Raw genomic sequence first — 12726 nt, 5'->3', positions numbered from 1 at the left:
CATATAATACTAAAATACAGCTTAATAATACTGTGGCTGGGATACAGATAGGCAGGTGTTGATTGACTGCTCCTGCTAACTGCTAAGATAAAGTAAGGCTTTAAGTCTTGACTTGCTTTATCTGGTGTTATTGTTGATTTGGCTAAAGACATAAGTCTTCAGAAGCAGTTGGCAGCAATAGTGAATCACGTTCTGCTTGTCTGCATCTCAACTTCGGTATTAAATAAGCTGTGTATTAACAGTGTCCAAGATGATCTACTGTGCAGGTGATATATATATATTTTTTGGACATGTTATGATGAAAGAGAGAGTATCAAAGGATAATTTAAAATATGCTGTGTGGTTTTGGCATTTTAAGATAAATATTTTGAAAGAAACCAATAACAAAACTTTTTAGCAATATGTGCTGTAGCCCAGTGGAGCTCACCAGGCGAAGGTATTTTGTGCTTTGCATGGCCTGAAAGGTCTTCCCTGATGCAGCTGGAGCTATTACTGCTTCTTCAGCTGTTTATGTCTTGTGAGAACAACAGTTTTATTTTCTAGGTTCCCTTTGTTTCAGTTATATATGATACAAAAAAATCAGTCCTTTTTTTCTCTCTTTTCCCCTTTCTTTACAGACTTCTAAATATAAGGATTTTGTTTCTGATTCAGAAGATCACTTATGCAGACACTTGGTCCATGCTAGTACAAGATAACACTTTAGCATATGCTTAGTTTTGAGTTGTGGTGAAAGTCAGGCAGATCTTTAAGTGCATTTCCAGATAGGTGTGCTTTCCTGTACTGGAAAGAGGAGAACGTATTCATTATTAAAAAGTGGTTTAGAAGTACTAAACTTTTATAGATCGACAGTTACTTTACAGAGCTAAACAGCTAAAAGAATACTGCCTGCCACCACATTTATTGATCAATAACGTGCATATTTTTAATATCAAAGTACTTAGCAATTCACCTCCATCCTCTGCCAGATAACTTCCAGCCAGGCAATATGTGTGCCCACATCACATGTCACCTTTGAAAACAGAAATCCTGGTGCATCTTTAATTTCTTGGTGTATAGTGTGCTTTCGTGCTCAGCAATAGCTGGAGCTCTTCAGGCTCATGTTTTGCACCACAGACTGGGTTTGGACAGCTGCAAATTGGTTGTTTTTGTTGGGGGGAGATTGTTGTATTCTGCTTGTTTGACATTTCTTTAGTATATTTTTTTCTCTGATACATTTTTTTCTCTTTCTTTGGAGAAAGTGGAACTTTCCTAGGGGAAGTGAACTTTTTGTTCTGGGCTGTGTGACACATTTTAAATATTAATTTGATTCTGTTAGAGGACAAGGCAGCGGCAGCACTAAGAGACCCCAGGCTGCTGTGCACCTCCTCCAGGGGAATTTCCTCTGCTCCTTGGCATCCATGGAGTAGTAACATATTGCCGTGATAATTCCCTACCTCCTCGGCAGTGGTTTTGTCTTCTGGAGTCACCGGGCTCTGCACGGCATGGATGGAGCAGCCCTGGTGCTGCAGTTCTGCCTCTGGTTTCCCCCCACGCTCCCTCTGCCTCCGGGGAGCCCCTCGTGCCCACGCCAGGTTGCAAATGGGGTGGCCCCTATGCCACGCTTGCTTTGAACCCTTCCAGGATTAGAGCAAAAAAACCAACCAACCAACCGAACAAAAACCCTTCTTAACAAACTTTTAGAAATTTAATTTTCCCAGAAGGTACTCTGGAAAAAGGTTTCTGCGGATTTATTTTACTAATTTCTGGGTTTTTATTTTTTATTTCAATCTATTCAGCCTTCAGCATCTGGGAAGGTTAATAAAAATTCTGCTTCTGCCCAGGGCCACATCTTGAAAGTTAGTGTTATCCCTGCCTACTGCTGCTCCAAGGAGAAAGGGGTGGCAGACCTTCGTGTGTTCTAGCTTTGACTCATAGCGCTGTTTTAAAAATAATATTTATTGTGTTTTCTAATTCAATCTGAAAAAAGGAAACATTTTCTTTGCAGAATTGGTTGGACCCTGCCAAGGAAATCAAGAAGCAGATCCGAAGTAAGTTTGTTATTGTTTGTGTGTTTATTTCAGGAGGTCTGGAAAACTTTCATTCTGGTGTATCTGGACCCCAAAATCTACACAAAAAAGCGTCTCCCTCCAAACTGCTATCTGTGTTTGTGAAGACATTGGACCCCTGTGGCACCGAGTGGGGTTGCGAGAGGCAGAGGGGGCTCCCCGGCACGCAAGTGACATGTCATGGGCACCACATGCCCATCACTGCCCAGCCCCTCTGATCCTCTGGGCTTGTTCCTAAACCACTGGGGTAACTCACCGCTCTCGGGTTGAAGGGCCCGTCCCACTGGGGTGCTCCCAGCACCGGGGGCTTGGCAACCCCCTCTCCCCAGCGCCTCGCCCCGGCCCCGCTGCCCACAGGGTGAGGGGACAGGCGGGATGGGGCCACGTCCCCCTTCTCGATGCCTTGCCCCAGGAGAGCACGCTCCCCCCGGGGCGACAGAGCCTATTTCACCGTCGTCTTTTGCATCCTGCCCTGAGTCTCTGGCACAGGAATTACCTGCATCTTTTAGGTATTTTACCCCATGAGTGCAGGAGGTTGCTGAGGCTCATAACACATGAACTTGCTTTGCTGAAAACAACTTGACATTTGCAGAGATGCAAAAACCTGAAGTTTGACATTAAGCAACGTAACCTTAGGGACTAGGCCACATATATAAATTATTGCTTTGTGTGACTGATATTTATATCATATCCAGGAATGCTGCTCATGTCCCATACTGAAATACTTCACTAATGCAAAGATAGCACTCTATCTAAAATATCTTTCCTTCCTGCGTTTCAAAAGCTTGAACTTTGCTCCTAAAATGACCGTTCAATTCATAGAGAACCAGTCAATTTTCTGCTTCACATGAATATTTTAAAAAGCTCGGTAGTTAAATTTAGCCATCTGCTACATTATAAGTTCAAAAACCTTGTCAAGACTGCCAGGCTCAAAATCTGACCTGCCCTTTTCCTCCCCCGTCACTTTTTAAAATTGATTAAATGTTTGTGTGTGTGACTTCTTTGGGCAGGAAAGCCTCAGTAGATTTTTTTTCTTTGCACATTTTGTAAATGATCTCTTCTAGCACTTGCACTTTCACAAGCAAGTACGTCTGGTAGTTCACATTTCTTGGGTCAGGCCCGGCAAATGAATCACTTCCCTCTCCAAGATTCAAAGGGTTAATTTACACTGGCTGGAAAACTTCCCCGCTTACTATGAGCAGCCACACCTTTCCACCAGTATTATTTTCATTAAAAGTAAGCGATCTGCAATAAAAAGTAATGAAAATCTGCCTTTTTTTAATCTCTTGAGAAGATGGATCTGGAGAGGAAGGTGCTGTAGGCCTCGATGAGTCAGGTTATGCTGATGGTCAATGCAAGTAAAGCAGCTCAGCTCCACAGCACTGATTTGAAATGCATTTAATATGTGCCTGAGCCATGAGATAGACAATGAAAGGTTGTGACAGCGAGAGATTAACCGGGGCAGAAAAGTCTTGTCCTGGACTTGACGTGGGGGACAGTTGTATTTGCAGAAGATGACAGCAATAATTTGCTTGCTCTGTACAATTCACCCCAGAAGTTTGGAACAGGAGAACGGTGGAAAAGTAGGGCTGTCATCCATGACACTTTCCAAAACACATATATATAGCCCTGCTAAATGCTGGTTGAGCTGTACAGCACTCAGATATCTGTGATTCCACTGCAGACCACAGGGATTTTATCCCAGTGGCTGAGAAATGAGGCTGTCGCTGTGTGTGCAGCCCCTGGTTTGCACCCCATTAGTTATAACCCACTAACTTGCACAGTGTTAGGTTTTATTTAAACCCCTGTAAGTAAGGGGTGAAGGCCTCTTACTCTAGTATCTTAAAGCATCCATGCTATGCGATAGGCTATATTACAGGTTTGATTTATTTTGTGTGTGCCAGAGGAATAGAGTTTTGGGCCATGGCCCCTTCCCTCTGTCATGGGGCCAGGTGTCACCCACAGGCTCCACTCCCACCTCGGGGCCAGTCCACTCCCCAGTGGGACCGCGCCCCATCCTCACTGCCAGCCAAATCTTCGTTCCACCAGTTTTTATGGCCCAAGAGAGTGGAAAAGTTCCTAAACTCAAGGAGCCCAAAAGTCTCACCGAGAGCTGAAGTCCTGATGGTAAATGTCAAAAGTCTTCTCGCACATTGAGCCTGTTTTCTTGGGTGTGTGGATGACCGGAGTGAATGGGGCTTTGCACAGGATGAAATTTCCTTCTCGTCTCTGAATAAATACTCCCAAACACCCAATTAGGACAACCACACAGTACTTCCAGGCAAGCAGACCTGTCCAGCATATAAGCTATCTTACCAGAGAGCGCACCAGATACACCTTCAAACCCCATACTCTTTAGGAGGTACCTAGGCACAAGGTGCCCCTGAACTGAAGATCATGGGGAAGCCCTACCCAGGTTTGTAAGGAAGTGTCCTGTTTTCAGTCTTCCTGAGCACTTCCTCATTACACGGCCGATACGGACTGCTGAGAGAGATCTGGTTATTTCCAATTCGATTTGTACTTTAACATCAATGTGTTTCAGAAAACAGAAGTGTCATTACTTTGACTTTGGTTTCTTGACTGCAGAAATACTGTAATTTATGTGGTAGAAGTATATATAAGAGGTGTATCCCACAACAGAGGCCTCGGTGAAAAGTCTTGTTACTGAAAAACCACTGTGTTGCTTGTAAGAATGCTGTGGTTTGGGGGTTTGTTACCGCTTTTTATTTGTATTCGAGACATGTGCTGCTATAACCTGTTCCTTTTTTCAGAATAACTTTTATATTTGCATACTATGTTCAGCTCTTTCTTTTTTTTAGTCTTGATATTCTTTCTTTACAACATTTAAAGCTAGCTCTCCAAAAAAAAATTCACAAACTGTAGTGACACAAACCAGTATCCATCCCATGGGTCACCTAAACTTACTGAAATAACTAAATAAGAATTGCCCAGTGTTATGTACTGTTTTTCAGCCATGCTCTCTGTGTTTGTCCTTGCAGTTTTGTCTGCACAATAATTTATGGCTGCTGGAGACAGGAGCTATGTGCTGAGGCAGCACTCTGAGAGGGTGCTGTGAGCTGGTTTGGGCAGCCAGAACTCGGCACATCACCCCGCTCCAGAGCCCGTTCGTACTCTTGCTTGCGGTGTTTCCAGCGCCTCTGTGTTTTGGGTTATTGGTTTTTAAAGCTTGTATAGGCTGTGTTTTCAGATGGTTAATTCCAGTGAGCATTGTTTTCAGACTGAGGGGGTTTTTTTAGTGTTAGTAATAAATTACTGCTCCCTTAGGGTCCTGGCTTCAGTGGAAATCTTACTAAATAAGAAAAGAGCTGTAAAATCTGATCTAATACTGTAATTGTGAGAGGGGAAAAGCAGTATCTTCAGAATGATGTATGGGAAAAAGATACTATATCCTGTTCTTATGAATTGCTTGGCTGGGGTATTTTTAAGTCTGCTGGTAATTGAACAGTATGAGCATCTCTGTTTGCACTTATAGTATACTTTCAGTCAATCTGTGTTCTTTTCCAGGTGGTGCTTGGCAGTTTGCATTTAATGTGAAATTCTACCCTCCAGACCCTGCCCAGCTATCTGAAGATATTACCAGGTGTTTAAAACATTAAATACCTTTCTAGAAGGGGCTTAAAAGCTGTTTGTAGTAGCGCTTACACTCTAATTATCCAAGAAAAGGAACGTTTTGTATTCCCATTGGCTTCCTTTCTCTTATGTGTTTATGGAAAATATGCAATGCTTTGGCAGAAAAGACACTGTGAACGGTGTCTCTCCTCTGAGCTAAGAAGACTTTTGTATAATTTAACCCTAAAACCCAGCTTTTCCAATATACATATTCCTGAGAGTTGATTTTAATGTTTACAAAGATGTCCGATGCCCATTTTTTCCAGTGGTAACAAGTTGTTATTGTATGTAAAATCATAACTATGAAAGGAAAGAAGTGGAATGAGAATAAGCATGCGTGTAAATTTTGTATGTCATTTGATGAGGTAAGCCACTGATGTTCACAGTATAGGGAATACGGTGGTAATGAATGGTTGCTCCCTGCTATCCAAGTCACTTAGCTCTGCAATCTGCACCTCTACTCTTTGGTTTTGTATTCAAATTGCAACCACAACCGAAAAAAACCCTCACCGGGTTTCCTCCTTGGTATAAGGCAGGAAAACTTCTGAGCCATGACGAGTCTTGTGCCATCAGCAAACCATTCCCTAGCCTGTTACATTTTGCAACCTGTGGATATTTTTAACCTTCATTTATTTGTGGACTACTTGTTGCTTTTAAGGTAGCATGAAGCCTTTGGCTTAGATCAGAGGTTCCCTGTGCTAGGCAGTGCGCAGAAAGACAGTGTGCCAAGAGCTCACACTTGAACAGAGGTCTTCCAAAAGAAAGGATTGTTTTTTTCCTCGTCGCCCTCAAATCTCCCCTGGGAACTCCGTGCTTTCACCACCAAGCCAACACTCTTCACTTTTTTTCTGTTTTCTTCTATCTGGTGATCCCTTGCACTGTTTATCACCATGGTTTTAACAGCATTTACTGTTTAAATGTATTTTTGAGAAAGCTCAACAGTTTGCTAAAGAGACAACTTACGTTTTTTGAACAGCTTGGAGTTCAGCTACCCTTTAATGAATGGTATTTGAGCTTTTTAATTATTTTTTATCCTTAAAGAAAAGAATTATCGGGTAGCTATATATCTAATGATTTATGATAGAATTCTGGTATGTTTAATGGGTAATTCTCCATCTAGGTCACTAAAATAAGTAATAACCTATTTTATTAAGAGATCTCCATGCTGCTTTATAAAGATAAATTAGGCGTTGCTACCCATAAGTTAGGCAAGGTGGTTTTTTTCACAGTTATTATCCTTATTAACGCCTGAAAAACTTTGGGCTTGGGAGTTGTCTGCAAATTAGTAGAGGAACCGAGGCCTCTTGCCAGTGCTTGGGCGGTGCTCCTTTGGGGACGGCGGTGGAGGAGCACTTTCTGAGCCGTCTTGGTGCTCCATTGCAGGTACTACCTCTGCTTGCAGCTGAGAGATGACATTGTGTCGGGTCGGCTGCCCTGCTCGTTCGTCACCCTGGCCCTGCTGGGCTCCTACACCGTGCAGTCAGAGCTCGGCGACTACGACCCCGACGAGTACGGCAGTGACTACGTCAGTGAATTTCGCTTTGCACCGAATCACACTAAAGAGCTGGAGGATAAAGTGATTGAGCTGCACAAGAGCCACAGGTAGGCAGAGGGCATCAGTGTGGGCTGTAGCCTGCCTTCAGGTACCAGCCTGGTGCATCAGGAAATGTTAAAACCTGCTGCAGTACACCTAATAAGAATATTTTTTGAACGAGATGCCCCTCTGTGTCTTTGGTTAGAGAAGAGCTTTGCAGCATGAAAGGTAACAGGATCTGCACCAGAGCTTTGGCTCTAGTAGGTACCTGGCCATCTAAGGGGTACAGCTGTAGTTCTGATGGGCTGAAAGTGTTTTCCAGGTGCTGGATTTTATTTTGGACTCTTGTTTCCTTAACACTGATGCTGGAATTCGTTCTTTTCTTCAGGGGAATGACACCTGCGGAGGCTGAGATGCATTTCCTGGAGAATGCCAAAAAACTATCAATGTATGGAGTAGATCTCCATCATGCCAAGGTATGGACTCTAGTTCTTTCACCGGTCATCTTTCTCCTGTGGCATAGTACTTGAACCTGCATGGACTCCCTGATTTATTCTTTCTTGCTGTTTTGAGGCAGGCATTTTATGGGATACATCATGCGTCAACATGAGGAAAGGTGACTATAGTGGTATAAGCATAAATATATCTTGTAACTGTAACATAACCTAGCCTATAGATTCAAAGATGTTGCACATCATCCTTTCATGTTGATTAAGCAACCAAATCCTTTGGGAAAATATTAAATGGACAGAGTAATGAGGAAGGATATTAGAAGCTGTCCAGAGAGTGATCAATTGTCATTCCATTCAGCTACATTTTCCAATTTAGTAAGGCCAACTATAGTATCTTAACTAGATAAGCAGATCATTTCTAACACTGCAGAGAACTTTCAAGCAATTATTTAGCCGTGCTGGAAACCTAATCAGATTGATAGTAATGGGGAGACAGCAGCTTGTCTCTCTTCTGAAGTGTGCTTGTTGCAGTTGACTGGTAGGGTAGTAATTCTGCTGGAAACATTCTCCTATGAAGTAGTTCCTCTAATCATTGGCAGGTTAAGTTATGAATAAAACATGGTCATTCCTATTGTGGCTTGGGAGAGCCACCTACCAGCCTTGTGTTGGTTGTCTTTGGGGGGGGGGGGGGGGGGCGGTTGTTTTGTTGTTTTGTTGTTTTTTTTCCAAAAGAAATAATTGCTATTTTTTTCTTCACTCTTCAAAGTAAGGCTAATGGATTTTAACATCTCTGAGGTTAGCAAGCATCCTTGGCAAATGAGTGCTGAACAAAGAATCCTGAACTGTGGAGAGTGCTGCATTTTCTATAAAGGTCAAATTACTGTAAGCCTGGTTTTATGCTGCAGCAGATCCTTTCAAGAACCAAGATAAATTTGCAGCTCAGATCTTGAAAGGGCCTGCAACCGTGTCCCTGGGGCATTTCGTAGGAGCTGTGTATGTGTGTTACAGAATTCAAGGCAATCTTTTGTGTTCTGTTAATTGCCTTCACTGAAAATGAAAAATCTGGCTATGGCTCAACAGGCAGCACTCTACCAGGAGGCATGCCACTGCTTTCCCTGTGTCTTGCAGATAGGCACAAAATCTTGAGGCATATTAGGAGCAGAGATAGAAATGGATTGGTAAATGTCACTCAGTAGCTTTTTTTCAACATCCTTCGTCCAACACAAGAAATCTGCAAAACAGCAGCAAAGTGAGTTCCTGTTCTAAATATGTTACAGGCTTCATTACTGAAAATTTAACATAGCATGGCATTAAGGCCTAAGCATTTTTTTTCAGAATATTGGAGAAAGACTGTGAAATTTAAGATATCCTGAGATAACACCCCCCCCACCAAAAAAAAAAAAAAAGTATTTACCCAATTTTACTCTTCTGTTTTTCATATGGAAAGACTCGGAGCAAGAGAAGTTGGTAGACAAGCCGATCCCTCTCTAAAGTGATGTTCTTGATTTAAAAAGCTGCAGTGCTAACCGAATTGGATCTGTCTGGGTTAAGAAACCCAACAGTAATCTTGGAAACTGAGCTGAAAGTGGAAAAAGTAGACTCTGCATGAGAAGTAATTTTTAGTTTTAATTAGGTCTGCCAGTGAGATCTGATGGTATCAGACTAGGGGACAAGTATCTCTGTGGATGTCTTTTTGAAGTCACGCTGTGGCAGATGTCTCTATGTAAATGTCAATTAATTAAGGCTGTCCCGGTATCTTAGGTATTCAACAGATGCTGGACTTGCCAGCTGCTGTTAAAACTAGTTCTCAATTATCCAACGCAAGGCTACGATAACAAATGTACTCAAGTAGACAGATTTGTCCTCTGGGCTGTCACCGCTCTGATAGAGCCTCCCATTTGTATGCAGAGCTGCAGGGATGTGCAGCTCAGTGTCTTGTGCCTCGGCCATTACAGCTAACAGTTTTTTGTGCTGTGCAACCGCATCGCTCCTGAAAAAACTCAAATTCTCCTCTTACTCGGATTTCATTTTACACTAGTAGTATCCCATTGAAAAGCAGTCTCTGACACTGACAAGTAAAAGAAGCTGTGAATGGACTTGGGTCTTCTGCAGGGGTGGAGATGAGGGAAGAAGGCATTTCTCAACAAGTTTTTGAGCAAGTATATCAAAAGAAGGAGCCCCTTGCACCTGCAGCTGTGTGCTGTATGTGAGCACGCATGCATTTCAGGCATTTGCCAGCCAGCGGGATTACTGGCAATGAGACTTTCTTTTTTAGAATTTATTCACTGTATTTAGATGTGACTCTTTGCTTAGGCAACTGTGAAATTGAAGTCCACTGAAAAAAAATCAACTTTGTCTCTTCTGTAGTACCTCACAATGATAGCATGTGAGAGCTTTATTTAGAAAAAAATCAATCTTTAAGGGGTTATACCATCATTGTTGGAACATACATCCTTTATTGATGTGTTTTCTAACACTGGCTTGACTTGGGGCACTAACTGTATGTTGTGTCTCTGATTTTAAAACAATTTTTTTGTATTTCAAGCTGTGCCATAGCCTTTTCATCACGACTGACCATGCGTGCCTTTGTGTTCATCTTAAAATGTAATCAGATTTTCACTGTGTGCCTAAAAGATGGCTTGTCGGGAAAACCAGAGAACAAGGATAAATTCATTTCATGATTATCATAGGGTGACATCTTCATAGCTTCTGTTGTCAGACTTCTGTAACTTTAAGTTACTTTAAAATAATTACCAAAGAACTCTGTGCTTTAAGGTGGATCCTTCTTTTCTCTAGCAGTATTAGTACTTAGGTAAATGAAAAAAAACAGAATTATACAGGCTAGTGGTGATAGCAAACAGTGAAGATTGGCTTAAGACTATCTGAAGGCTTCTAAAGGAAAGAGAAGTATAAACTTCTCACTTTAAAAAAATGCATAATTTGGGGTATATTCTGATAAAGATTGTGGCCAAATCTTTTATAGTGCTAATGTGTCTAACCTACAGCTTCCCTGTCAAAAATGGGTTATAGGACAAGCACAGTTGCACACTTCAAAAAGAATCTTTCTGGTCCAAATGCCCAACTTTCTGCCCGCTGGTTGTTTCAAAGTGAAAATACTGAGCATAGGCACAACAGCATTAAAGAAACTAGCAAACAAACTCAAGCCAAGACGAGCAAACTACAGAAGAAAAATCAATCTAAGGATTCACAAAGCTTAGTCATGGAGATGAGTGATGCCGGGAGAAGTAAATTTGTGTGCTGTCCTACTTGCTTTCAATCTGGTATTTATGCTAATAACATTTTTTTTATTATGCTAATAAAATTTTGCTATACAGTTAATATAAGTCTTTTAATAACGTCTAAAAATTCCCCCCTCTATTTGGAGTCTTTCTAAAATATAAGGAATCATTCGCAATGCTCAGTTTCTCTCACCCTGCCCAACCTTACTATTACTTGCATGAATGCAGTCAGTGAGTAGGGTAGCTCTCAGAAATCAGGTCACTACAGCTGATGCATTAAAAAGACGTAGCTCAGATAGAAACACACTATACAAGAATCTCTAGTGCTGTGGAGAGAAATATTCAACAAAGTGCATTGCTTGCTTTTCCAGGATTCTGAAGGAGTGGAAATCATGTTAGGAGTGTGTGCAAGTGGTCTCTTAATATATCGAGACAGACTCAGAATAAACAGGTTTGCCTGGCCAAAGGTTCTGAAAATTTCCTACAAGAGGAACAACTTCTACATCAAAATCCGACCAGGGGAGGTAAGGGCATCCTGACACTCTTTAGTGAATGAACTTTTTCAAAAAACCTGTGTTCTCATGGATTTGTTGATTTGTCACGTCTTACAAGCATTTAACATTCCTCTCCATTTATATTTTTTAAGTTGTGCTGATTTTCTTAGGAAAGATTAGGTAAATATTTAAAATACAGGTAAAATCTTCTTTGGTGTGTTTCTGTTTACATCCATGAACTAACATAAAGAATAAATATGGCCATCTGCATGTAAAGAGCTCATCCATATTATGAATACTTTGGGACTTTAAGTAACATATTGCTTATTCATGGAGTGCTCATCATCTACCGTCATGTTGTATATTAAATTTGTGTCTATTCATCTTACCCACTAAGAGACGTAGACAGGCCATACCAAATTTTATAAGTGTATCAGACTAGTAAATTTGGAGTCTGAGTAGAAATCTGGAGACGGATAAAAATGGAGTCAAGCATCCGTCATTCAGCAGTTTTGGTAGCTCCACGCATTAGCCCTCCCAGGCCCACAGGAGCTCCTCTTCTGACTCTGGAGAAGGGGATGTGAAAGCTCATACAGTGAGTGCCCTCTCGTGGCTCAGCCGGATGCACAGCAAATACCTACCGCATGGGTTGAACGTGCACCAACCCAGAAATAAGATGATAAATCTTAGCAAAAATCCCAGGAGGAGTTCAGGATCATCAGAGGCAAAGGAGTGTCTCCATTTTAAGTGCTGGTACAATAATCGGTCTGCGATAGATGAAAAACCCATATCCATTTTAGAGGGTGGAGCTGTATACCAGGACAGAAATCACCTGGATGAGGACTGGCCTTTCTCCCTTAGTGCAATATGGCAGTTCGGAGTCCCGAGCCAATGTCTCCAGTGCTGGCTTCATAAGTGACCTGGGAAATCTGCTGGGGCCCCCCGCCGGCCCCAGGGCCTGAGTCCTAAACCAAAATCCACAAACCTACATCTCCTGCCTCTCAGCAAACAGTTTTAGTAATCAACTTCCCAGTCTTGAGTTTGCTTTTTAAAAAACACTAATAGCCACTGATGTTCCCAATGCCTGCACTCAAGTTCTCCACCACTAAAGTCCTACTGAGCTCTGCTGGGCTTGGTATGTAGCGTCCTGCGACCAGGTCATAGTTCCTTATGCAAAATAATCAATGCAATCTCTTTCCAAATGACATTTGATGATAATGTGATTCACCATCCCATGTGTCACTTATATCATTTATTGTTTTGCTGTTTCCTGCCTTGTTTCTCTTTGTCAGCTCCCTGTAGGGATCCAGGCTCCCTTCCAGGTGCCCTTCT

General features: G+C 42.0%; 1 protein-coding gene across 10 annotated transcripts in view; it reads left to right on the top strand.

Moving 5' to 3' along the window:
* The window catches only part of EPB41L3 (erythrocyte membrane protein band 4.1 like 3), a 98210-nt gene that overhangs the window by 55710 nt on the left and 29774 nt on the right, over window positions 1-12726 (top strand). For all 10 annotated transcript variants that reach the window (XM_072852704.1, XM_072852701.1, XM_072852694.1 and 7 more), the window contains exons 5-9: window positions 1985-2027; window positions 5571-5646; window positions 7059-7277; window positions 7598-7685; window positions 11272-11424. In XM_072852704.1, the coding sequence (XP_072708805.1) occupies window positions 1985-2027; window positions 5571-5646; window positions 7059-7277; window positions 7598-7685; window positions 11272-11424 (579 nt within the window). The remainder of the gene's footprint in view (window positions 1-1984; window positions 2028-5570; window positions 5647-7058; window positions 7278-7597; window positions 7686-11271; window positions 11425-12726) is intronic.

Source organism: Ciconia boyciana, chromosome 2, assembly GCF_034638445.1.
Source record: "Ciconia boyciana chromosome 2, ASM3463844v1, whole genome shotgun sequence".
NCBI classification, from domain to species: Eukaryota; Metazoa; Chordata; class Aves; order Ciconiiformes; family Ciconiidae; genus Ciconia; species Ciconia boyciana.
This window is presented reverse-complemented; position numbering and strand designations above follow the sequence as displayed.